At 37.3% G+C, this 27,621-nt stretch overlaps 1 protein-coding gene across 1 annotated transcript in view; it reads left to right on the forward strand.

Moving 5' to 3' along the window:
• Ccdc141 (coiled-coil domain containing 141) overlaps positions 1–27,621 on the forward strand; it is a 183,373-nt gene that overhangs the window by 96,790 nt on the left and 58,962 nt on the right. Inside the window, exons 8-9 of the mRNA XM_076866268.1 lie at positions 8,438–8,632; positions 19,982–20,154. Of these exons, the coding sequence (XP_076722383.1) occupies positions 8,438–8,632; positions 19,982–20,154 (368 nt within the window). The remainder of the gene's footprint in view (positions 1–8,437; positions 8,633–19,981; positions 20,155–27,621) is intronic.

Genomic DNA, 27,621 nt, shown 5'->3' on the forward strand with positions numbered 1-27,621 from the left:
TCCTCTCTAGAAGTGAGGATATGATGTATTACAGTTTCTACCTTATAATCTTGTCATGTCTCTGCAGGATACCAATACCTTGCCTTTAGGGGAAAGGTCAATATTTACAGCATCCAATGCAAAGAATGTTTAGCCTTAAACCAAATAGCTCCTATTTAGCCAATTACAGTTTTGTCACAATAAACAGAAATGATGTGTTCAATTAATATTTACAATATCAACAGTAGGTTTATGTATGAATCTACAGTCTCTAATGGTGGACAAAGGCAGGGTGTGGGGGTGGGGTTTATGAGGTAGGAGGTGGGAATATAGAGGTATTAGACCATAGGAAAAGTGAGAGAGGAATAAAGAAAAATAGACTAGTAGGAATACCTCTGTTATAACCAGGCCTGCCAGGACCTTGGTCATGGTCTTCCAGGTCCTGGTTATTGTCTCTAGATGGAAGCAGACTGGGAGAGGCAAGCGTTGGTAGATGGAGGACCCACAGCACAGTCAGTCTCCTCCTCCATGTTGGGCTGGGGTCAGTATCCTCTGCCACCTCTGAATGTGGGGCCAGGGTCAATCTGATTCACAGATTTTTGAGTACCAGATTAAGTCCTAGGTACATACTTAGTGATAAATCAAAAACCAGAGCCCCCCAAAAGGGAGATGAGTTGAAGAAATTCTAGTCTTGCCTGAATTTTGTTAGAGGACAAATCATTTCTTCTGTACAAGTAGAAGGAAGCCTTTTCTCCAATAATAGAGTTTGTTGATATTATACATAGGGTTATAAAAATTTCAGAAGGAAAGTTAAAATGTAACTATCAGTATAGAGAAAAAAATTGGGAAAGAAAGTAAAACCTGAACAGGTTTATACCTTTACCCAGTACATCTCTTTCTGTATCTCTATCTATCTATCCATTCTTGATTGTCCTTTTAAATCAATGACCCTTGACTGAGATGGTGATGTAAAAAAAAGCATAAAATAGAAAGGTCTGCTTTGGTTTCTCCCTTATGAGTTAAGATGAATGGTATCCAACATTGTATCAGGGCTATTGTGGACTGTTGTGTTAACTATTCAATGAGTGTGTGGGCAAGGATTTTATTTATTTTCATTGCATCTTCCATAGGCTACCTCAATATTTGCTGAATGAATTTGTCTATAAATCCCAAATTAAAATTTAGATTTAGAAGTCATCAAGGCCATAATATAATGTTCACATAATGTAATAATGAGTTGAAAGTTTTACAGCTAAAGCTACCATGATTACATGGCCCATCCTCCATTTATTAGTATGATTTTTACATAAACTATTCTAGGCCTAGGATATAATGGATCAGTAATTTCAACATTTGGCTGGTTATTAGTATTATTGCTTGTCTCTGACTTGAAGTAAAATGCTTCAGGTTTTAAAAAATACACATTTTTTCACCCTACCAATAAAAATTATAGTTCATTGATATGAGGTGAGCCTGAAAATATGTGTTTTTAAAACTTTCCCAGGAGGGGCTGGGGATATAGCTCAGATGGTAGAGTGCTTGCCTGGCATGCACAAAGCCCCTGTGTTCAATCCCAAGCGCGCACACACACACACAAAAAAAAAAAAAGAAGAAGAAGAAGAAGAAGAAGAAGAAGAAGAAGAAGAAGAAAAGAAAGAAAGAAAGAAAGAAAGAAAGAAAGAAAGAAAGAAAGAAAGAAAGAAAGAAAGAAAGGAGGAAAGAAAGAACACAAAACAAAACTTTCCTAGGAAATACTCATAGTCAGATTTAAGACCATCGTTCTAGTCTCTATCTGACACTCATTTGGGGCAAAACGTAAACACATCCTCCCGTATATTAATTTAATCTATTTTATGTAGGAAAATCTCCACAAGAAGTGAACATCACTACTGAATAATTTGCTCCACAGTTGAATGTTGCAATCCTGAATATATCTCCAGTGGGTTCTCTAGAAAATGAAGAAGTCCTTCGAGGACATTACTATAAACTAGGACTGAATAGCCTGTGTCCCAATCCAATTATAGACAAATTATGTTAGAGGAAAATCTTCTTGCCTGTCAGGCTTTTAGTAATTTTCATTAAAAATGGAAACACCGATCTCCAAAATCCAAAAGCCGATGTTTTCTCTGACATGTGGATGCTAATTCACAATGGGGGCCAGCTAGGGAAGAATAGTTACTTCAGATTAGGTAGAGGGGAAAGAAGGGAGGGGAGGGGGTAAGGGAGATAGGAAGGATAGTAGAATGAATCAGATATTATTACCTTATATACACATATAACTGTACAACTGGTGGGATTCCACATCACGTACAACCAGAACAATGAGAAATTATACTCCATTATATATAATGTATCAAAGTGCATTCTACTGTCATGTATAACTAATTTAAAAATTATAAAAACAAAGACAAATACCTTCCCCCCCCAAAAAAAAAAATAGAAACACCAGTTCGACACTGGTCTTTACTTAATTAACTAGATGAAAATGTGAATAAGAGGTACAAGAAATCTAGGGAATATCAGGAAGACAGAACACTGAAGAAAAAGACAATGGTTCATGGAAAACACACATCTTGGGAAAATGTCCCCCAACTTTATATATAATTAAACTATGTTGAACAAGGAAGGATAAAATAAACACATTTCTGCACTAATGGCTCTTTTGAAGATTGGCTTATGAGCACACTTTATTGTGACTTTATTTGCATTAGAGATTTGATTTTGCCACACATCCCTTTGCTTCCCTGTTAGCAATGTGCACCCTGCTTTTGCTGCTGACTATGGGCTCCACTCAGTGGCCAAAACTGAAGAGAACAGCAGAACCGATTCGTCATTTCTGCTATATTCGGTTCCAATCCATGCAGGGTTAATTTATGGGTAAAATGGCCAATAACCTAAAGTTTTGGAGAGCTTGAAGTCCAATAATTTCAAGCCCCCAATTAGTTATTGAATTAGATGAGTCATAAGAGAAGCAGCAGTGTACACCCAATGGTGGTGACTATCATTGCACTGCAGGAAAAGAGCTCAAAAAGCAAATGTCTTGCCTGAAGCCACTTAACAAGTTTGGAATAAAGTGTACTTCTGTGTCCAGTTCTCCTCTTTCCCACAAGCTTTCCCTGATTCAGTGGCCGTGATTCTCCATTGCAAGGCTAAATAGCCCAGTTCTTTCATCTCTAGATGAGACAAAAAATGCAGTTCTTCTTGTTTGCAGTCCGTGCCTGTGCTGCATCACATCACAGTGAGGGCATAGTTCAAATGCCTGTGGGCATTGAACTTTGCACATCTGGGAGAGTGGGGTGAGCCATTTCTCAGAATGACCCTTGAATTTGTACAGGTCAGCGCATAAATGCCCCGAAAGGGAGCAGGAGGAAAGGAAACTGAAGCCCAGTTTGCAACCCAACTTGACATGATCAGAGTTTCAGCTTTTCGAGGGCTCAGTGCCACTCTTCAAAAGCATAAACATTTTTTAAAAATTTCTGTTCAAAGCAGACTTTCAAATATTCCCTGATTAAAATTGCCAGGTTTATTTTGTTTGTACCATCTGCTAATGCAATCATGTAAAATTCTATGATTTTGTGTCGATGAGTTAATTCTCCTGGTGCCAAACCAAATGGGAGTGTAGATTTAGGGATTGAACAAGAAATGGGCTGTTACTAACGAAATGGCCTAGGAATTAGCCATGCTCCGGGAGCTATACATGAAATCACCACATACTTCTGCCAGATCTGATGTTGGCCAGTAATCTGCACAATCCATATTTCTTAGTCATTTACAAACACAATCCCCATTCCTTCTTGTCTGTCTTCCCCCACTTAAAAGTTAAAATTCTGAAGTCAAGTTGATGATGAAAATTTATCACATGGCGTTGGATCATTAAATCACCTCATCTGAGGGGAATTTTTTGTGTGAATAAAAGCTTTCTAAACATACTCAGATTATTATTATTTATCTTTCAAATCAGAGTAGCTAACATTTTTACTTTTTGAACCTACTTACTGGATAATTTTTCTGCCAGTTCATAACTTCATTTTAAGAGTTAACCTAGGACTTTAACAAAAAAAGGAAAGAAAAAATTTTTTTCACCTTCTTGTCTATCAGCTCTAATCCTCTTAACAGTACCCTTTCAATCAAGGGATGCACAAGCAGCTCAATTTCCTCAGCAAATGGAATACTGAAAGGTACAGTTTAAAAGGGTTACTACTGTGAGTGATAAATGAAAATAATGGAGTGACCTATGGAAACACCCTGAGCCCAGGAACACACAGGGCCATATGTCTTTATTGGGTCGGAGATATTCACGCCATCTCTGTCAATTGGAAAGCCAAGGAAATGGCAGGCTTTGGCTTTCTGCTGTTGGGGACAAGTACTGGAAATATTTCATTGCAAAATGACTGAAACCCTGTTAGAGGTTTAACACTTAGCAGGCAGCAGGAGCAGCTTAGAGAAAACGAACTAAGATTTTCTCCATTGGGTTCCTCCCGCCTTGACAAGGGTGACAACTATATTTTTTAAATACTGTGATGGATTCAGATGACTCTGGAAAGTATTATCTTAAAAATAAAATAGCAGAAGTGTCCCCTAAGAAAAATGGCTGGGGAAATACATCATCAGAATGGTGTCGAAATCCATCGGAAATTACCTCCAGATTGCCCAAAGAAAACAGAACCAATTTTCTGAGAAGATTGAATAGAAATATTGAATGGGTCCAGCTTCACTTAATACCTACAGAGTTCATGTGAAAATGTAATTAAGCAGACTGGGATGGAGAGTTAAAAAAAAAAAAGATAAGAGGCACAAAATAGTTCTTTACAGTTTCTTTGGAAGGTCAGAGCCCACGTTTTATGGCACTATATGCCACACAAGGTTAGAGTGGCTTTTCAAAGACTTGACTCTATGCCAAAAGTCTCTCTCTGATATTGTGGCAAAATTTATACTAAAGGCAGATCTATGAACATTGTTAGAGAACAGATATTTCTCTTCCTCCTTTTATTTATAGAAAAGAGCAGGATTATTGTGGTCTAATTGCTAAGCAAAATTAAGCCTGAGTTGGGGCTGTAAATTTTTAAATTATATCTATAATAGCATCATGTTTATTTTGAAATAGGAAGACTCACGATTTCAATTTGGAAAGTTCTAGGGTCATATAAGACTTTTCTCATCTTCAGGGCCATATCAGGGATCTATGGAAGTTTTACCTAAACAGCTCTAAACTAACATGGCAAATTCTTCTGTCATGAGGAAAACCATGTAAAAACCATATATCCTCCTCTATGAAGAACTGAGGCTGAGGTACTGGTTGACAGGCTGTGAAGTTAAACCACCTGAATTTGAGTGCTGGCTTTTTCACTTGTGCTGAGACCTTGTGCAAGTTCCTAATCCCTTGGAGCCCCAGTGAGATCACTAGTAAAAATGTAGATAATAATAGTTCCTACCTTGTGGGGGTGTGGCAAGATAATACAGGTAACCATTTAGCACAGTGTTGACACAGGGAAAGGGAAATTAGTCGTTACTGTGTTGTAGACCATTAATATCCTCAGCCTGAGTGTACAATGGCTATGAACCATTTCTCCATCCCAGTTTCTTCTGTGCTTTGTAAGCTTTTCCCAGGGTCTCCACAGTTGTTAAGTAGGTTTCCCCTAGTAAACAGAGAAGCTTCTGGTCAGTGCCATTAAAACAAAAATTACTTTGCATCTTAGTGTTCACCATTTCTTCACCTGAATTCAACAAGATTTGACAGAAGAAAGAATGGTACAGAGAGAAGAAAAGAATTAACTTGAGTAGCTGAAGGTATGGGGGAAAAAGAGAAAGAAACCAAAAACTTTGGTTAGTAGACAGACTGCTAGGTGATTCAGGGCTTAGCCATGAACAGTATTTCCCCACCATACTGTTCCAGCTGAACCATTGGTCCCTGAGATAGTTAGTGAAAAAATGGTTTCCTGATCTAGAATGCTTGTCCAAGACATTTCATTCCACATTTGCCTCTAGGAAAGTCTCAACCACATTAGTATGTTATGGATTCTGACAAGTGCTTCAGTAAAGGAACATGTTTTACTTTGTTTATCTCGTAATACTGATGAATATATAATCCTGGCCAATAACATTTTGGTAAACCTTCTACTACCATTAACTCAGAACTGGGAAAAAGAAATTCTCATAAATAAAGATCAAATTTTGGGATGCTAATGAACCATGATAAAACTGATGGGAAGTGGGACTATTATGGGAAGTGAGTGCCTATTATGTGTGCCCGAAATTATGCTAGCTGCTTTAAAAATATTTGCTCACTTTCAATAGGTTAAAATAATGTTTTTTAAGCAGAACAGATATTGACACTGATTTATGAAAGACTTTCACTGCTTGTATTAGTTTTTCTTAAGTAGGGACAAAAAACACTTTAAAAAGCAAAGGTTTTGAGAACTCATGTAGCACATACCCATGCCCAAGAGTATTGCTTTTGCATTTACTTGGAAATGTGGAGATTTTGGACTCTCAATCTTCAATTCTCTGGAAGGTAGCATGATATTCAGAACTGTGAACTAGTCCTGGTATTGCCACTTATTGGATATGTAATCTTGAGGAATATACTTCTATGACCCTGTGTAATACCAGAAAAAATAGATAATATAAGAATTTTTGAGTATTAGAGTTACAAGCCACAATTTTATAACAGGAACTCTAAAAATAGTTATTCCCTTAATCTGCCTCCTTACTGTCATAGTCATATCCATTTATTAAAATACTTTTCTCTTGTACAAATACTAGCACAGGTTTATAGACACCACAAAGTAATATGTAAAAGTTCTACATTCAACACCTGCTAATTGTTATTTAAAATAATACCAACTTTTGGTGAGTGTGTGTTTATGTGTATGTGTGTGTTTTTATAGGACCAGCATATAGGTAATATATTTCATAATATAAGTCTATAGGAAAGTTATATAAAATAGCAGTTTATATATTGTTAAAAGAAAAAAACTACATTTTGTTCTTTCTTTATATTCCCCAAGACATCTATGCCAGCACAGTGTCATGTACATAGCACTTAATATATCGATGAAATGAATGAAACAGTAATGGTAAATTGCACTAAAATCATTTTATACTACATAATATAAAAATGTAACTTAATAATAGGGCATTTTGCACTAGGGGAACAAACCAGGATGGAGTCAGACAGAGATTTGTGAATCTGGTGATAAATTTCTCATGCTTTAACAAATAGCTTATGATTACCGCTCAATCTCAGCTAAAATGGGTACCAGAAAATACACTAACAAGATGGTCATGTTAGAGATAATCATTGAACTGAATCTGGCTACAATCCTTTAGCAAGAAACTTGAATTTCCCTTAAGAATTTAGATGGAATGTTAATGTTTGGCTTAATCCCACTGTTATTTTCCTTCTTTTTTGTGGTTTTCTCATCCTTACACAATATAAATTAAAAAAGAAAAAAACTACCTCTTTTCTTTCTTTTAAATGTTTATACATCATTAAGAGTGATGCATTGAGAGGAGAAACTAGGGTCAGGAAGGAGAGAATACCGCACACTAATGGGTCTGAATTTCGTGATAAATAACACATCTTTGAGTTTTTTGCATAGGCACGCACACAAACAAATGCCAGAGATATGCGATTTCTCTTCCTTTCCTGTACACATTTGCTGACAGGGAGACTGAATTCTGGGAGAGAGAGCTTTTGAGACTTAAATGGAGACAAACAGAACATGAGTTAGAGATTTTAAAATGCTGTTGACTGTGTGTTGGGTCTGCTTCTAGGTACAGGTAACAGAAATGAAAATGACCTGTATTCAGGCAACCAAGTGCTCCATCAGCCACTCACCTCTGTGCCTTTTCTATTTTAACCTTCTCTCCCTTTTCAGCCTCTTTTCTGCATCCTTTTATATCGTAACTTCCTGTTGGTATTCAAACCTATAATTCAGCATTCACTACTATCCTATTTATTATAGTTTCATGTTTTGAAAATATGACAGATTTCTGATATATTCAACACATGTAAATGTTCTCTGAATCTTAGATCACAGAGGGGGAAAGTGTCTTAGTTTGAGCTGTTGTAACAGAGTAACACAGATGGTGTAGCTTATAAACAATAGAAATTTATTTTGCATAGTTTTGGAAGCTGGAAGTCCAAAATCAAGGTGCCACCTTGATTGGGTTGTGGTAGGGCTGTCTCCTGGGTTGTAGATGACTAACCTCTCACTGTATTCTCATATAGTGGGGCGGGGGGGAAGCTAGAGAGTTCTCTTGGGCCACTTTTATAGGACTCTAATTATATTCAAGAAGGCCCCAGCCTCATGATCTAATCGTCTCCCAATGGCCCTACCTTCTGATGTCATCTTACTGGAGGTTAGATTTCAACACAAGAATTTGGGGAGGGACACCAACATTCAGTCCATAATAGGGGATGTGTATAATAACTAAAGAGAGTACTTTCTTGCAGGAATGGAATTCCATTGCAGAGAAGCTGAAAAGCGAGGCCTTGGGGATTCTGCGGGGAAAGGACTGTGTGGAGAAAGAACATCTACAGCTATCTAACCAGAAACTGAAGCAGCTTCAAGAAGAATTTGGTCAACTCATGGTGGAAAGGAAAACCTGGTTAAAAAAGGCAAATGATTTTTTTAACAGTGCTAATAAGGTCAGTGTAAGGTTACGATGAGAATTTTAGGTATTCATGCAAAGTAGTAACAGAACCATTACTGCAATAGTTGTAGATCACAGAAGTCAAAACTCCATGTAGAATTTCAAAATTAGTAGCAGCAAAGGAGAATTTTCAAAATATATTCCATTGTTTCCATTATTTGGTTCTCAAACCGAAGATATTCTGTGCCTTCACAGGTAAAGAGTTACTTTTAAAAAATGACCTTATGAAAGTTTTATTTTAGAGCTACCATAGGTTGTTCATGGGGAATGCTTGTGTCTACATTGTGGTATTTCTAACAGAGAAAGGGGAGTCTCATAAAATATATCAAGGTTTAAAAAAAACCTTAAAAGTATTTATCAAAAGGTCTTTGTTCTTTTTTTAATCCTCTTTCATTTATTAGGTCGAAATACATGGATAGTGAAAACCTTGCAAACCGAAAGGCCAAAAACTGCCTCTCTTGATTGCTCTAGCTTGGTCTTGCCTTTTTAAGTCAGGCACAGAGAAGTTTTGCTGTGGACCATCTCTGGATCATCTTGAGTTCAAGAAGTACTCTGCTTCTTCTTGTTGACTCATTTAATATTGATCGTAGCAGGTGGTTCCTGTTGAGTGGTAATGTCCTGGTCACATCACTTGAGTAGGTCTCAGTATATGAGGATGGTGATCTTACTTGAATTTTTTCTACCTTTACCAGTGTAGTATATACCTTCCAACCACCATGTTGGAATTGTTTAATAAGTGAAATTTCCCTGATTTAAAAATAAACATTGTGGCAGGCAATAAATGGGGAAACCTCAGGAAGCTTAGTTACACTGTGATCTAAAATCATGACATAGACTCTGAGTTCAGTGTCCTTCAAAGAGGAACCTCACTTTAAATTGCTTTACTAGTAAGAAACTTTTGAAAAGATGAATAGGAAAATCCTAAAACAGGGACTAGAATTATCATAAAAATGTTAAAGAAGTATTTATTGTCTAATTATTTGTTGGGATTTTGTTATTTTTAAAAGAGAAATAACATATTAATGGATATATTAAATGTAGATGTGAAGTGTTGTTCCTCTTAGCCGTCCTATATTTGAATAAGAGACTTGAATTGACATCTCATGTTCAATCTACAAACTGAGTGGGTCATCCGCAAGTCAATTATTATCGTTTCTAAGGAAAACAGTTATAAAACATGTTGCTATAAAACAGTGTTTCTATTACAAACCCTATAGTTTACAGCCTTGCAAATATAGAATTCCTCTCTCACACATTCATTCATATTCATATTCTCTCTCTCTCTCTCTCTCTCTCTCTCTCTCTCTCTCTCTCTCTCTCTCACCTATTTTCTCTGGTCTCATTATTTGGTACTTTGCTGGTGAGATTTTTCTTCTAATATTACTCCTGGCCCTGAAGGAGAAGGAATATCTCTAGTAAAATTTAATGAAAAAAAGAAGGAGGAAGAAGAGAAGGGGAAGAATAGTTAGTTACTTTCTCACCCTCACTCAGTAATACAATTCAGATCTGGAAAATGGAATTCATATTTCTTAAACCCCAAGACTTTTGATTTCTAGACTCTCTAGAGTTCGCTCATTTGAATGCCATGCTTGTTAACTATGCAAATTATGATCAACTGAACTAGGATTCATCCATGCTATAGCATTTTCAATAGTTAAGTGGCACTCCAAAAGATTTAGAATTTTGTCTTCCTTTTTAAAGCATCAAAGAAATAATTTCTAGCTTTAAAGCTAAAAATTCAATGAAAAAACAATAGATACTTTTACCTCAGCAAAAATAGAAGCTGAAGTTTGGAAAATGGATGTCTAATTAATACTTTTAAAATGAATTCTTCATTATATTATTAAGAAGCAGTAAATGATGAGATCCTGTAGTAGAGAAATCCTCTCATGACTTACAAATGTTTTTTTTTTCCTTTTTTGATTTTTTCGGTGGAAACTCCAAATTTTATTTTATTAACATCACCATTTTATTAAATCTTTGGAATACCATTCATAAATAAATAGAGGGATAAATTTTTAAAAATTAATATAATTTCAAAATCTCTTAATTTTTTTTCAGATTAAAACTTCTATTTACATGAGTGAAGGGGTATTTTTCATTTATAGCATCAGGGTTTTTTTGTTGTTGTTTTTAATATCTAAAGCACTGAATTTTCCTTTTGAAAATTCACTTTCTTGCATCTTGAGGGTGCTGGAATTTTCTAATTTGAGCCATGCCATCCTTAGATGAAGTCATACTCTCAAGAACTCTTGAAGAACTCTGATGTTAACTTGTCACAGTTTCATGGATGCTAACAGAAGACACATGACTTCTGGGTCAGAGTTGAAGGACTTCATTACAGCAAAAGCCATAGCTGAGTGACAGCATGTCACATACATTCTATAGGGCTCGGTTTCCACAGGGATGATACAGAGGATGGTATTCAGGAGAGGAACCCTCAACTATGGAATCTGCTGTTTTATAGCAAGCAGTAAGCAAGTCTGTTATTTGTCTTAATGGGGAGACATTACCTCAATCCCAAAGTTGCTAGCTTCCGATACAATACTCAGAAATGGCTCCAATAAAGAGAGGTCAAGATCATGTACTCTTGGCATAACAGTAAGATAAATGGAAGCACCAGGGACCCATAAAGAACACCCACAAATCTAGGTGTTGGCACTTTGGGAGCAAAGAGGAAGTCATGCTTTAATAAAAAGGTACTTTTCTCAAAATCCAATTCCACTCTAGATAAGCAGAATTATTTTTTCAGCAAACAGTCTCTTATTTCAAATTTCTGGAAGCTAGGTCAATATTATTTTTTCTAAAAAGAGAAACAAAGGATTTTAAAAATATATATTTTACTTTTAAAAAATATTTTCTTAATGGAGAAAGGAATGAATGTCAAAATCTGTCTGCAGAATGGACCATTAGCAGATTTTTAAGATCTAAATTTATTTATCCAGATTTTTATCATGTTTGTGGTTACGATCATTTAGAAAACTTTTCCCCCAGCTTTTCCTTTCATTCTCATTCATTCCTCTCTCTACTGATTTTAGACATCATTGAATAATTCCTTTTATTAAAGTCATTGAATAAGTAATATGTAAAATTCATGAGACTAATACCTTTCTTTAGATATTCTTTAATTTAGTAATTCCATATGTCAGGCATTGTTCTAAATACTAGGCTATAGCAGAAAACAAAGCATCTATATGCCAATATATTTTATAACTTGTGAAATTCAATAAAATGTAATTATCACCTAATTGTACACATGGACAACAGTTCTCCCAACGCCTTTGCCCCATAACTTCAGGAGTGCAATTGATTCTCCTTTAATTCTGCTAGGGATTGAGGATGATTACCCAGGGTTTGTGAATCTGTTTCTCCCCCAAAGGAAGTACAAGCAGCATGTGGCTTGAGATGTGGCTGTTTGAACCTGGACTGAGCAGTAGGTGACAATGCCTGTCAGGAGTTATTGCTACTGATGTTAGTCAAAAACCAGCCAGGGATTCAAGTGAAGAATGAGCCATGTTATTCAAGAACCTGACATACTTCCTTTTCATTTTAAAGTTTCCCATTGTATTTGGTGAACCCTTGTGTTAAATGAACTTAGCAACAAGTACAAGAAAGGGTCGATGGTCAACAGTGACTGGAAAAGAGTACCTCTGATTACCAGGTGCTGCTATGAGTTAAAGGACATGGCATGAAATGGGAACACAAGCACCTATTACAGACACTCATCTCAATGCCCCCAAATTTGCATCCTTCATCATTATAGATGATCTTATCTATTGTATTTCTGGTATGTTCATGAAAAAGTAGCTCTGATCAATCTTGAGTGATCATCTAAAATGTATTGATCATTGTTTAGGGAAGGCAGTTTGAATCAAACAGATAAGTATATAGTATGTTTCAAGAACATAACAACCATGAGCTGGTGTTTCTAGGACAGCTGTGATTGAACCCAAAGCTGTCAAGCATACATGATGGGCCATAAATTTTCATATTCCATGCCTTCCACTCCTGGGCATGTGATTTCACTGGGAAAAGCAAGCAGAGGAGACTGAGGCCAAATCTATTTTATGAATGTGGTCTGAGAGTTTGGGGTAGTCAGTCCGAAAGCAAAGGTGAGGCAGAAGTTGGGGCAGCCAAAGAAACACACAAAAATTAGTTAAAAATATAATGTTATAGCTTTCATTGCTTCTGCCATTGTTGTTAAAAGTTTATTATCTCATATAAAGATAATGTTACTTTTTCAAGATATTTATAATGACACAAAACAGTAATGCCTCCAGCAATATCTTTGTTTCAGATGAAAACAAAATAATCAAATCTGGAGTATGGTATAATTTCATTTATACAATCTTCACTTTAGCATTTTTAAAACAAATACATTTTAAGCCCAGATATGGAAAACAATTAACCAAAAAAACAGTCCAGTTGTTGTACATATTGAAAGAATATTATCCAGAAAATATTATCCAGAAAAAAATGATTAAGATGACAGATGACATAAGAAAATTCAAGAAATTAAGTTGCTTGTTACTAGATACCAAGGGAGATGTAATTACTTTCGGTTGTACAGTTCTTTAGTAGCCTCACTCGGATTCTTCTTTCCCAGAACTTCCTTCTCTCTTGGAAACAACTAGAGCAACCTTCTTCCCCATCTCTCCTTCTTCCTTATTTACATTTAACTAAGATGTTATAGTCCTCCCATTTCTGTTTCTGGGCATGAAATGGACATTTGAGCTAAACCAACGACAGGTACCATCTGCATCTTCCAGACCCTGTCAGTCTAGTTTAGAAAGGAGACAAGGGAACAGGAGGGTGGAGCATCCTGCCAAAGCAGCAATGGAGTTAGCCCATTCAGCAGGGAACTCTGAGCAGAGACTTCTAACCTGGCCCAGCGATAAAAGGATCAAGGACAGCATGTCCTAAGGATGGGACCCCTGAGCTAAGCCTAGCAGGATAGGGCAAAAAGAAACGGGAGAGAGGTGGATGGTGCAAAGTCATGTCATGTTTGGGGACCCAAAGATGGGTCATTTTGTATGAAGTGTAGGGTGTCTGCTCAGAGTGAGGAGAATCAAAAGTAGTAGGAGCTGCGAGGGGGACAGGAAGGTCTTGGATACCATGTCAAGGAGTATCTGCTTTATGCCGAATGTCCTTAAATATGCAGAGTTGTTTAAGGACTTGAAAAGTTATGATAGGGCAAACCTCACCAGGAGAAGCAGATCATGTGTTAATTCACGCTCCTTTTATATTCCCAAGAGAATGGTGACAGTAGGATTTAGAAACCTTTGGGTTTTAGAATTCTATCTAAACAGCAGCAAATATTTGATAACTATGACTGAACTATTAGCATAAAAGCATTAAAATATATATAATAGTAAAATTATAGAAAAGAGGGAATTCCTTTAACACCTTACATTCTCATGAGGGTCCACAACTCAATCCATATTTAATAGTCATAATCAGGACATCCAGTTTTATTGTTGCTCATTCTTTTTTTTTAACATATAAAATAAATAATGCTGACCCTTTGCTAGAATAACATGGTGGATTTTGGAGTCAGGCTGGGAATGAATCTGGTCTCAGACACTTAGCCCTGTGACTTACAGTAGTAAATTAACTTCCCTTGCACCTGGGCTTTTTGTTAGTCTGTTAAATAGAAATACTAATTTATGAACTTCACAGGATCATCATGCTAAATTAATATATAGCTAGCGCATCGAATAACAATAGTCACTAAGTGTTAGCTATTATTTTGTCATTGTATAAGCATTTAATATCAGACTAGCCACACTAGTGTGACTTTAGTACTTTTGTTCATTTTTATATCCCCAGCACATTGCTGAGGATATAAATCCATAGATTGCAATGAATATTTTTTTGAACAAAGGAAGGAAACCAAATGCTTAATACATTATAAATGGGAATTTTCTACATTAATATTCCCAAGATCATACTACAAATTATTTAGGTCAATTTGGATAAAAGAAACCACAAATTTACTAACAAATACCAGCTGCCTAAAGTTCTATTTAATGGGTCTGGTTTCCATTTCTAAGGAGGATTTATACCAAAGAAACTGAAATGGTCAATACCTAAATACTCTCCATTCCTTGTTTATAAAATGCTTTTGATATTTGTTACTTTAAACCTAAAAATCCTTCTTTTTCAGTCCTCAAATTTTTCAGATTGTGGGGCAAAACCTGCATTAGGAGGTAGTAGCTGTAACACCTGTTGCTACTAACACCACTAATCCATCCTGAAAGGGGAAGGGGTTCCTGGGCCCAGCAGCAAGGGCCATTGGGACAAGGAAGAGGCAGGAGCAGCAGCAGTGGGCAGTGAGCTTCAGAGTTGAAACCCCTCACCCCGGAGCCCCTAGCCTTCAAGGATTTGAAAGCTTGCAATTTTCTGGCCAGGACCTGAATTAAGAATCATCTTGGCAGGTTGAGGGCCACCAGCAGTTATTTCCAGTCATGTTCAAGAAAGTAAAATGAAATTTTGGTCTCTATAGTGAACCCAGAGGAAATGTGGATCTCCATAGGTAATAGAATCAAGCACTCCGATTAGAAAGAAGCTGAGTTGAGTTTTTGTTCTTGGTTAATTTCAAAGTTCATAGTTTTGTCTTATTGTGGTTTAATGTTGATTATTTACAAATTAGTGAAACAGCTAAAATTTTCTTATTAAACATCTCTTCGAAGCAACATGAAATAAGAATCATGCTAGAAAACTTGTGATTCTTGTCTAAATCATTAGTCTTGTAGATATTTTTTTAAAGAATAAAATGTGCCATGTCCTGATATCATCTGTTTTTGATGTGGTGCAGCCTGCCTTGGATCTTGTACTTAACAAGGGAAAAAGGAAAGGTTTTTATTAGCCTCTTAAAGAACAAAACCCCAGCAACTCCTTGGTCTTTTCCAAATTAGGGCCCTAAGGAGTGCATGCCATCTCTTCCTTGCCTAAGAGCTGAGTAGTGTCATTTGAAATGTTCAAGAAGAGCTGGGATTCAGAAGGAGAAAATATCTTTGTGCTTACATCCTTTTCCCCAATCCAGTCATAAAAGCTTTATATGACCTGCGTGGATAAGGTTTAAAGAAAGAGGGAGTTGTGAAGAGAAAAACTAGAGGGGAACCATTAATTCCAAAGGAGTTTATGTGGGGGTCACAGTGTTCTCATTTCTAGAAATAACCCATTCTGTACTGTACGTGCAACCAAGAGATTCTTTCCAGGCTGGATCCAGTTTATCATGTTCTCTATAGATATGGTAAATCAAAAAGCCCTCTGTTCTATTTTTGGAGTAGATTAAGTGAGAGCAATGATACTTAGATCATTTCTGGAATCAGCACATGGATTTCTCATCTAATTCTTCATGGGAATGAGAGAAAGGAGTTTTGCATATAATTTAGACAATCACACACATTATAATCTTGAAAGAGACTTCCTCTTAAAGTCAAGAAGTTTAGCTTTTACTTCTGTCTACAGATTATTCCCTTGGGGTTAGATTAAGACTCACTTTAAGGAATAAGTTCTCTTATAGCATCCTGCCCACCTAACCTGCAGGTGTTCTACAGATGTACTTGTTGGGCTAATGAGGAATGAAATCACTCCTTTCCTTTTTCTGCTATAGTTTTATTAAGTGTGCTACATAGAACAATTTATAATCCAATGCTTTCTTAACACTTGGATCTATTAGAAAAAACAGTTCTGAAAGGAAATTTTGCTATTTCTCTTCTAAGTTATGAGTTATTTTTGTCCTTGATAGAATTATCTCCTTCCTTTTTCGGGGGGTGAGTTACTGGGGATTGAACTCATAGGACACTCAACTACTGACCCACATCCCCAGCCCTATTTTGTATTTTATTTAGAGACAGAGTCTTATTTAGTTGCTTCATGCCTCACTTTTGCTGAGGCTGGCTTTGAACTTGTGATCCTCCTGTTTCAGCCTCCCAAGCCTCTGGGATTACAGGTGTGCACCACCGAGCCTGGTTTATCTCCTCCTGTTGAATATTCTGCCCTTCATTTTTACTTCCATTATATTAGGAAATAATGCTTTTATCATAGCATTCAGGGATAGAGTGATATCACACATGTGTTTAATGACTTTGTGGCTTCAGTGTCTCAGGCCTGTGAAGACGAGAGCAATGCCTGAAGACACGAAAGTGGCAACAGTGCCCCAGGCCCCCTGGGAAGAATGACACACAGCAGTCAGCCTCACCCTCCTCAGTGGCTTTTTAATATGCACTGAATGAATGAATCAAGGTTTGGCAAAAGAACAAATATTTTTGGAGTATTTATTGCATATCTGCCATAATGCCTAGTTACTTTCATATTTCCTTCTTCTTTCATTCTTAAAACAACAACAAACATATGTCTTAAGGTTATACTGGCTTAATAGGAAAACAGAATAGAGTTCAACTTCTAGGCAAGAAGCAACACTTTGGAGTTCTCCATCCTTTTCCCGTTCTTACAAGGATCTTGGGAATTATTTTAAAGGAAAAAAGGAGAGAATACCCTGACATGTCATCCTTTAAGGTAACTCAGGGCTTCTCAATTCCAGTGTGAAGATGTGTCACCTTAATCACTAATTCACATATCTTAAACTCTAAGGGTGATTTTTAGGGAGAGGATAATTTTGATTGCACCAGATTTTTGCTTCAGGCATTGACTTTATAATAAATCCTCAATTAACAAGAGGCTCTGCTTTATTAAAAATAAGCAATAAAAAATTAAAATATAAAACAAAACTTCAGAAACAGTAGTTAATGTCAAGTGATATTTCAATGAACACTGGAAGAATCCAGAAAGTCATCTTCTTTTCTGACGTTGGCATCTTGTTGCATTTGGCTCTGTTGACAACTGCAAGAAGGAAGAAGTATCAGATAAGAAAGAGTTCTTTAGGCTCAAAGTTTCTTTAAAAAACTTTCTTTCTGCCAGGCAGGATGGCGCACACCTGTCATCCCAGTGGCTGGAGAGGCTGAGGCAGGAGAGTCATGAGTTAAAAACCAGCCTCAGCAATGGCGAGGCACTAAGCAACTCAGTAAGACCCTGTCTCTAAATAAAATACAAAATAGGGCTGTGGATGTGGCTCAGTGGTTGAGTGCCCCTGAGTTCAATCCCCACTACTCACCTCCTCTAAAAGCCCAACTTTTATTCTTTTACAGTCCTATAATGTAGAAGAAATCTTTCTCTCCATCTTTCTCTGCATCAACCTTTCAACTTTTCTCTGTATCCCTCACCTTAGCAAGGAAAAAACAGACATTTAGTCAGAGAAAATAAGTTTTAAAACCGTTCCTTTGCAGCTGGTAGCTCGGTGGTAGCGCACTTGCCTGGCATGTGTGAGGCGCTGGGTTTGATCCTCAGTACCACATAAAAATAAATAAAGTCATTTTTTTTAAAGGATACAATAAAGTTTTTTTTTTTTTTTTTTTAAAAAAAACCCAAACCCTACCTTTCCACCCAAGATCACAGCCTTTTTCTGAAATACTCCTTCTTTCTTAAGCTTCCTATTATAATTCTTTGCCACATGAAGCTATAGCCCAGGGTTTAAGAGCAGAACCCTCAGGGCCAAACAAATCAGGCGTAAATCTCAAATCTGTTACTTAGAACTGTGACTTAGTGCAATTTACTTAACCTTCCTGAGACTTGATTTTCCTAATCTTTCCAATCACCCAACAGGGATAACTTCTTGCCCCCCCCCAGGGGATCTTAGAGATGATACACTTGGAACTGAATAGGCATTCGATAATATTTGCTGAATGAATAAAACGTTACATGTCCCTCATGGTATGGAAGCAGCACATAGTCCATTCTCATTAAACTGAGTCATTATCACTTCTTCTCAGCTGCTAAATAAAGGGGAATGAGCTTGTTTAAACACTCGAAGCAAGAGCCGACTTGAGACCTATGAGGACTCTGGTTGGGAAAACAGAATACCCACAGACCAGTTAATATAGCATTTTAGGGAGTCCATTGGAAAATTTCAATTCTAATTCTGCCACTAAGACTTATTTCCTAAGAAGCAGTCAGGTGTTGGGACATGGGTGCATTTAAACTCTTCCACAACTGTATGTAGCTTTTACATTTGGCTTAATTGCCTTTCCCAAGAGCCTCCCCTGGCATCTCTCAGGTCTCAGTAGTACCAGACCCATGAACCCATCTGTTCTCATTTCTCACAGTCTGGGATCCTCCCCAGAGTCTCCTGTGAGGTCTTCCTGCTACATTCCCGTGGCCCCTGCCAAGCTCAATGGCTTCCAGCTCAGGAGTGCAGGAAGGCCACACTCCACAGCCCTGGCCTGACTGTGCAGCTATGGGAGCTTTCTGTTATCAGGACAGTTCTTGAGATTGGCATGGAGCATTACGCAAGGTGGTTTCTCCCAGTCCTTCTGAAAGGCAACAGAGCTCTTCAGCTTTTCTTTGACTTTCCTAACTCATCTGCTCTCCAGATGAACATCAGAGATGGAATATCAGGAGATCTATGAAGACCACTGCACTCTGCTTCCTGTTCTTACCTTGTATTACCACAGACTGATTTCCTTGATGTCATATGCTCCACTATTTTAATGCCAAGTCAACCTTAAAAGTGAATGGATAACTACTTTCTAACCTGTGTTTATTCTATAAGCATAATACCCTGTACCAGGTAGTTGGGCTGCTAATGCAGGGTGAAAATAAAGGAATTTGAAGTCTTCTCTCAAGACAATATCTTGGTATTCAAGGCTACTTTTTATATACAATTCTATTTTGCACATCTGAAAAGAAATAGTACCTTGGTACTCCTCTGTGCACTGCTTTAGCACTAAATTGTAATTTCCTCACTAGGCAGAGGTATGGTATGGAGGGAGTGGGCTGAGGTCTTTGAACAGGCAAGAGAGAAAAAGGAAATTAGTAATTTCCTCCATATTTCCCTATGGTGTTTCACGTTCACAGTATACTTTATTAGGAAATTTCCTTTTAAGACTGTTACAGAGAAATTTATGTCGGTAAAGGATATCTAATATTTTTTAAATAGCTCAACCCTTTATCTGTATCCAGTATAAAATGTGCAAAATATAAACCAGACTCTCCAAATTCCACAGTTTGTAACTGTTTGTGTTGTACAGATACATTCTCAAGGTAAACTGTTTTGGTAACTTCTGGTGTTGACATTTATTTATGCTGAACTAAACTGTGATCAGTTTTCCTAAAGGGAGGCTTAAAACTATACCGCTGTTTTCCAAGGCTACGATAGTTGTTTTTTGGTGATGATTAAACTAATAAATTGAATGGTCCGGTTTAATCGCCAGTGTTTTGTGTGTACATGGTTGTAGATTTTAAACTAGAAAAGCAGAAAATAAAAGTCTGTTTTCTTTGGCAGGCATTTGATGTACTTGGAAGAGTTGAAGCTTACCTTAAGCTCCTTAAATCAGAGGGTTTAAGTCTGCCTGTCTTGGCAGCAAGGCATGAGGAATTACACAGAGAAATTAAAGAGTGCACAGCTGATGCTTTGCAAAGGGGCCAAACCTTAATCAGACAAGTAGACTCCTGCAGGTGAGTAAGCTTCCTTCATCCTCAGTGTAACAAGCTTTTCCACAATTTCCACAACCTGTTAAAAAAAATAAGTTGCATGATTTTTTTTTCCTGCTTCTGATGTTGTGCTGCATTATGATATGGCTTAAAAGGATCCATTGAATTTTGGTCACCAGTGATTCTGAAGGCAGCATTGCTCATCGAGAAGTGAGGCTATATTCTGAGCCTGAGGACTTAAATATGCTCAAGCTTTCTCTCTGCATGTTTCTGAGGAGGGAGAAGGAATTGATGAAATAATAAACAGGGCTTTATTTCTCAAGCTTTTCATATCCTAGCATCTTCATAGCATGTCTTTCTCCCTTTAGTTCATGAACTCAGGTCTATCTATCCCTTTTCCCTTTCTGAAAAGAAAGAAAATTAAGTACAGAATTCTCTTTCATTCATGATCTTAGTGATTGATCAAGCAAAACCCTAAGTAAAATATGACTATTAATAATAATAGCTAAACCACATTTATAAACATTAATAAATAATAGCTAAATAACATTTATTGAGGGCCTACTATGTGCCAGGCACTGTGCTGAGAGCTTTCAGAGCATTATCTTATTAATCCTCATGGTGACTCTACAAAGCACCAGCTATTAAGGTTTACCTTTTACAAATAAGGTAACTGAGACACAGAGAGCTTAAGTAACTCACAAAATGTCACATAGCCAGTTTGTGACTCAGCCAGACTTTGAATCCAAGTGCATGGGCCCCAGACTTCCTGCTGTCTGTGCTTGGAGGGTCATTTCTGTGAGCATGTTTTGTAAAAGTATCAGTGTGACCTTAGACTTGGGTGGCATGAGGAGAGAAAGGGACCTTGAAAAACAGAAAGACTGCAATAGCAAAGCATGGGAAAGAACTGGTGTTGGAAGACAAAGGGGAGACGACAGAGCAGATCATGGAACAGGTCTTGGCTAGGAAGAAATGAAGGCAACCTTACATTTTGGCAGAGAGAGGCTACATGGATTTGTACAAATGGTTTTCCCTCCTTCATATCTACAGTCACCTTGAAACTCAAAGACATTCAATTTGATGAACAATGATGCAGGCAGCATGTGATAAAAAATTGTTTTTCTGTTTAAACCCTTATTTTACTCTATTTAGATATGTTTAAAAGTGCTGGTTTGAGAGTCTATGTTTAGGAAACTTTCCTTCCAAAAAACCTTCTGAAACTGGACAGAAGGGCTGGGCTGTGGCTCAGTAGTAGAGTGCTTGCCTAGCATGTGTGAGGCACTGGGTTTGATCCTCAGCACTGCATACAAAACTAAGCACATACATAAAGGCATGCTGTACATCTACAACTACAAAAAAAAAAAAAAAAAAAAGAAAGAAAGAAAGAAAAGAAAAATAAAAGAAAAAGAAAAATAAAAGAAAAAGAAAGAAACTGGACAGAGGTTCAAAGCTAAGGCTAGAAATAATCCAAGGTCTTCTAGCAGGAGCCAAAATGTTGAGGTGGTAAGGAGGACAATAATTTTCTCCTTTGAAAAACTAACAAGAACAACTGTAGCTACTAAGTATCTTCACTTCAGCTCCAAGCCATGTACCACATGATGGCCGGTATCCATTAAGTTCCAGGGTTCAACATGCTCCTTTCTGGACCCAAATGTGCATACAGGTGCTCCTTCCTCTCCCTTCCCCTGCTGCAGGTCCACTTTCCTGGAATGTGTAAGTGACTTAGGATACACAGAGGATAGACCATGAGGGAGAATAGGCACTTACTGTGCCTGAACTCAGGGTAACTGTTGGAGGTTGATCTGAGTCATGTGATGTCTGCATTAAGTGGAGAGGTCAGCATGACTGTAATCCTTGGGGAATGATCCAAACTCAGTTTAGCCAGTGGATCTGAAAGGACCTGCAGATATGGATGTTATTTCTACTGTCATGTTACTTGCACCTGCACAGATATCTGGAGTTCTGTTTTTGTGTTGCTGCTTCCTATCTAGTATTCCACTCCACAAATTGTAGTTGCTTGCTTTCTCTGAAGTCTGACCTCTGATCTCTGGGCTCTAGGATTCCCCTCCACCTCTCCGCTGAGCTTTAGTCAGGTAATTACCTCTCAGGCAGTAAACTGATGTGATCACAAGGCTCATCTCTTTTGTTTCCCTTTCCCTGAGATCACTGTCCTTTGCTACAGGTTGTTCACTATCTGAAAATCGAGATTTCATACATTGGTCTTTTTCAGGTCATTTAGAACATGAGGGTAAATCCAGTCCCTGCTTTTGGGCTAGAAACAAATCTCTAGCTCAGTTTTGATGCTTCACTCCTAAAGTTAATAAGGTGGCCACCATTTTTTACTGCTAAACTTATCCTATTTGCACTAATCAGGATGAGACAATGCTTTCTTTTCATATATATATATATATATATATATATATCTATATCTATAGATATATATATAGATATATATATATATATATATATATATATATATATATATATTTGTAGGTGAACATAATACCTTTATTTTATTTATTTTTTTATGTGGTGCTGAGTATCAAATGCAGTGCCTCACATGTACTAGGCAAGTACTCTACCACTGAGGTACAACCCCAGCCTAGTAATAATTTATTATCAATAGTTAAAAATAAGTGATTTTGTTTTATATATATATTTTTCTTTTTTGGGGTGCTTTTTTTTAAAACCATTCACTTTCTTTGGTTGCCATATTTATTTACTTAGCTAATTTCATTCTCTGTCTCCTTTATTCTTTCTAGTCTCAATTTTTACGTGCATGTTGTTTTTCAAAGGGAAACGCATCATTTTGTTTTCAAGAGGCAGACTGGATCTTGGCAGTAAAAACAATCACTAGAAATATTTGAAGAAACTTAATTTAATTCTTTTTTGAGGGGGTACTGGGGATTTAACTCAGGGGCACTCAACTACTAAGCCACATCCCCAACCCAAAATTTTGTATTTCATCTAGAGAGAGGGTCTCACTGAGTTGCTTAGTGCCTCTCCATTGCTGAGGCTGGCTTTGAACTCATGATCCTCCTGCCCCAGCCTCCTGAGCTTCTAGGATTACAGGTGTGTGCCACTGCACCCAGCTCTATTTAATTCTTAGGTAACTAGATTAAAAATAATTGATAGCATGTTTTCTGTCAATATATTAAAATTCAGGCTTTCGTGGAAGTTTCAAGGTATTTGATTGCCCTGAAATTACATAGATTTTACAAATCACTGCTACTTCCATTTTGCCAGAAGGGACTGAAGGTAAAGTGAAATTGTTTCTTGACAAAGGACGTTTTTGATTCAGAAGGTAGATGCAGAATAAAAATCCATTAAAAGCTGAATTGAAATGCATTAGAATCTCAGTTGCAAACTAGAGTGCTAAGTGGCGACTGACCTCAATCCTGGGCATTCCATCTGGGCCTTGATTTCCTTCCTTATCTAATGATCTATTGGCTAATGGACCTGGGTTCCCATCAAAGAAATGAAGCAGACCCAAAGACGGAAATTTAAAGTTGTAGTCAATTCAGGAGGGAATGTGGAATTTAGAATGGCAGTGATGGAAATCAATGTAAATTTCAACAGAACAAAATGGTTTCCTAGACTTCTGGGTGTCAGCATCATGACCAGAACACAAAATACCAAGGTTCCTGTTACGGGACGTTTGAAAACTTGCATGGAGAAGAAACGCAGGACCTCATGTCAGAGGAGTTTTATTTCATGAGTCTGAGAGCTGGAACAATGATACAATTTTTGAAAACTCTCTGAACCTCAGTTTTCTCATCTGTAAAACAGAGATTGATAATTTCATAGAATTTTTAACTAAATAAGATAGCACCATTTCTTGCACATAGGAAGCACCCAATAAGTAATTACTTCACTTTTTTTTAAACTTCTATACAAAGAGCTTCAGACACAAAATTCTAAGAACCACAAGGTTGTTTCAAATCATTACAACAGAATGAGCTGCACCAAATTGTCATGTTCATTTTAATTAACTGGGAAGGTTAAGATTAAAACAGAGAAGATAAACATGTATCTTAAGGTAATCAAAAATATAATTAAGTATTGGAGCAGGAAGAAATTTCAGGAGTCCTATAGTCTGATTTTTTTTTAACTAATGAAAGGACCTCAGCCTGGTGCGGTGGTGCATGCCTGTAATTCCAGTGTCTCAGGAGGCTGAGATAGGAGGAATGTGAGTTCAAAGCCAGCCTCAGCAATGGCAAAACATTAGACAACTCAGTGAGACCCTGTCTCTAAATAAAATACAAAATAGGGCTGGGGATGTGGCTCAGTGGTTGAGTATCCCTGAGTTAAATCCCCAGTATCAAAAAAAAAAAAAAAAAAAAAAAGAACCTCAGAAATTCAGTTTTCTGAGCTAAAGCTTTCTCAGTATATATGAAACCTTTGCCATTGCTGTTCTGTAATCACCATTGTATTAGGAACAGACCCACACTATTTTTCTCTCCTGAAATACATTTGAAGTTGGAGCAGCATCACAGAGTAAATAGTGGTTATTTTTATGTTTCCTTACCTTTTCTATGTCTGGCCTATAATCAGATGATAATTCTGAGTTAAGTTGCTTTTATCTTTACAGAGTATAGTATCTGTCACATAACCTAATTATCTCTTAATGCAAGTTACCTGTTATCGTATGTGAGAATGGCACACAGAGACTCTACAAGTTTGCAAGCCCTGGGTTCTGGCCTTCCTCATCTCTTTCTTGGCATCCTCCTCCAGCACTGAGTCTAGCAATACACCAAACATCGATGGCTACCAAGAAGAATTCTGTAGTTTTGAAGCCACAGGAAGCTGTGGTGATTGGAAGTGCTGATTCTAGGACCTTGTTTGAGGGCAAAGTTTTCCAGAGGGACTCCTTTTTTTTTCCCTCAAGTACAGCTACTAATTCAGAGCTCAAAAACATGGAAACACCCAGCAGGACCAGGCAACCTTATGAAGTATTCATTTGCCTTTCCTCTTTGCTGAAATTAATTTAGGATTTATGAGTAAAAGTATATCAGTTCAATTTCTGTCCCCAAATAAAGATGATACCTGTGTTCATTATGCCTTTTCATGGTGGATTTAGGCCTCTAAGTCTCATTTTGCTTTGGTTTAACTTTAAATATTACCTGTTGTGATCCCAAACTTATTAATTTCTCAATGTAAATTCTTTTTAAAAAAATTTTTAACTCCAAATGATTGATTTTTTTATAATGCCACTTTAGAATTTACTGGATCAATTCAAATGTTTTTATCATAATAGAGTACCCTACAGTTATTTGGCTTAAACACGTTTATCAAGAACAGTGATTATCAATCTGCTAAACTGATTTCTGTTAAGTATTGCACAATAAGCTAACTTATTTTTTTTCTTTTTCTTTTTTTTAGTGTATAAATTATATATTTTACTTTTGAATTTGGCAGTAGATACTTCCAAATGTAATTTTTTTAAAATTTGTACTAATTAGTTATACATGACAGTAGAATGCATTTTGATACATATCAATGTAAATTCTTTGATGTATTTTCATGTAAAAAGAGGAGTTAATCAGGATTTTGCTTCCTCTCCCGACTATTTTGATTTCTGTTGGTTGCCACTGCTTCCCTTGGTTGATATTATGGATGTTAATGAACTCAGGACAGAACATGGTCTTTGTTTATTCATCCAAAAATAGTTTAGGTGCTCTTGAGCATCTAATGTGACAGGTGAAGTGTCTGTCCTCATATTGCTGCTTCTATTCTACTGGAAAGAAGGAAACAACTAACACATAAAAAAGTGAGGTGCTCTTATGTAGCAATGAGAACTACCAGCAGATAGAAAAGCAAAATGGGAAGAGAGTGAGTGCAGGGAGAGGACTGCGGCAGACCCTGGAGTCAAGGGAGAACTCCAAAAGGAGAAGAGGCTGCCGTGCAAATAGCTGGGGGATGAGTGGACCCCACAGAGCAACAGAAGAGCATAAGGAAAGAAGGACAGTGTGGCTGGAGGACAGGGCTGCAGGGGGCAAGGGCCTAATGCAAGACCAGAGAGTTGGGCAGCACTTGGACTGTGTTCAAAGGCTCATTAACAATAATGGAAAATGCCTGTGTTTTTAATTCATTCATTAATTTAATCCTCACTCTCATGGTAGGTACCACTATTACTAATTTCCCTGTTTTGTGGAGAAATTCAGCATCTTGCACCTGTTCCTCAGCAGCTAAAGGTAAAGTGAGGACTGGAATGTCAGCCTCAACTGCCCTGTTAGGTTTCTAGCTCTATCTGGGTCTTTATCTTCTTTTTATTTAACTTCAGTCAGTGACAAGGAACCTGGTTGCTTGGTGGATCTGGATTTATTTTTACTCTAGTGTGCTAAAGATGTACTGCATCTATCTTCTAGTTTCAACTCAAGTCCCAACTTCTCTGGAGTTTTTCTCTCTTTCAGTTTATTTTAAAAATTACTGAACATACTTAAAAGCATCTTGGCCCCTGGGCCTCAGGGGACCAGTCCAAGCTATGGCCCCAATCTCTAGAACCTCAGTAAGGGAGCCACACAGCAAGAGTGTGCACCAGGCACAAGGAGCTAAGGACACAGTGAGTGCTGGAGATACTGCTGCAGAGAAAGGAGGCACAATGCCAAGCTCTGGGATCAGAACAGGACAAGAGAAGGAGTGGGATTGATGGAGAGGGTGATGAATGGTAGTGAAATTTGGAAGGTGGAGATGAGTATAGGGTCTGTATCTTTAAGCCAAGATGAACAGAATCTACACCCACTACATAATACTTTCTTTGAATTTCTTTACATTTCTCATATCTACCTTGTAGCTTCTTTTATATATAAGTGTGTGTGTGTGTGTGTGTGTGTGTGTGTGTGTATTTTTCATTGTAGATGGACACAATACCTTTCTTTTATTTATTTATTTTTTAATGTGGTGCTAAGGATTGAACCCACTGCCTCACATGTGTGAGGCAGGCGCTCTTCCACTGAGCCACAACCCAAGCCCCTTGTGGCTTCTTTTTTTCATTTGGTGCTGTTCTAAGTCATTCTTAGTTATTTACTTGTGGCAATATCATCACATTGGGACCATAATATTAACTTGCAAGCCAAAACCAACCAGTAAACCTCTTTTATCATTAACATTACACACCAGGTGACTTGATATGAACTGGGACTGGCATGTTACCAAAGAAAGCCCCTGTCATACTGAACATATATACCAGAGGTCTTAAGTGGAAAAGAAACAAAAGTAATCCCCACCCTCCAACCTAACAAAGAAATGAGTTAAAAGAATATTTCAAGGCAGTGTCTTTACAATGTGGTGCTGAGTGGATACTAATGAAACCCAAATCATATATATGGCTTTATGGGTAGTAGGAGGACTGCAAACCAAACCCCAAAGCAAACTTTTTGGCAGGAAATACACCAAAATGTGAGTGTGTTTTTTTAATTTTCCAAATTATCTGAAATGAATGTATTTATTTGTTTAGCTCTTATTGTATGTTTTTGTCTGAATATGTCATAA

Source organism: Callospermophilus lateralis, chromosome 9 (assembly GCF_048772815.1).
Source record: "Callospermophilus lateralis isolate mCalLat2 chromosome 9, mCalLat2.hap1, whole genome shotgun sequence".
Taxonomy (NCBI): domain Eukaryota; kingdom Metazoa; phylum Chordata; class Mammalia; order Rodentia; family Sciuridae; genus Callospermophilus; species Callospermophilus lateralis.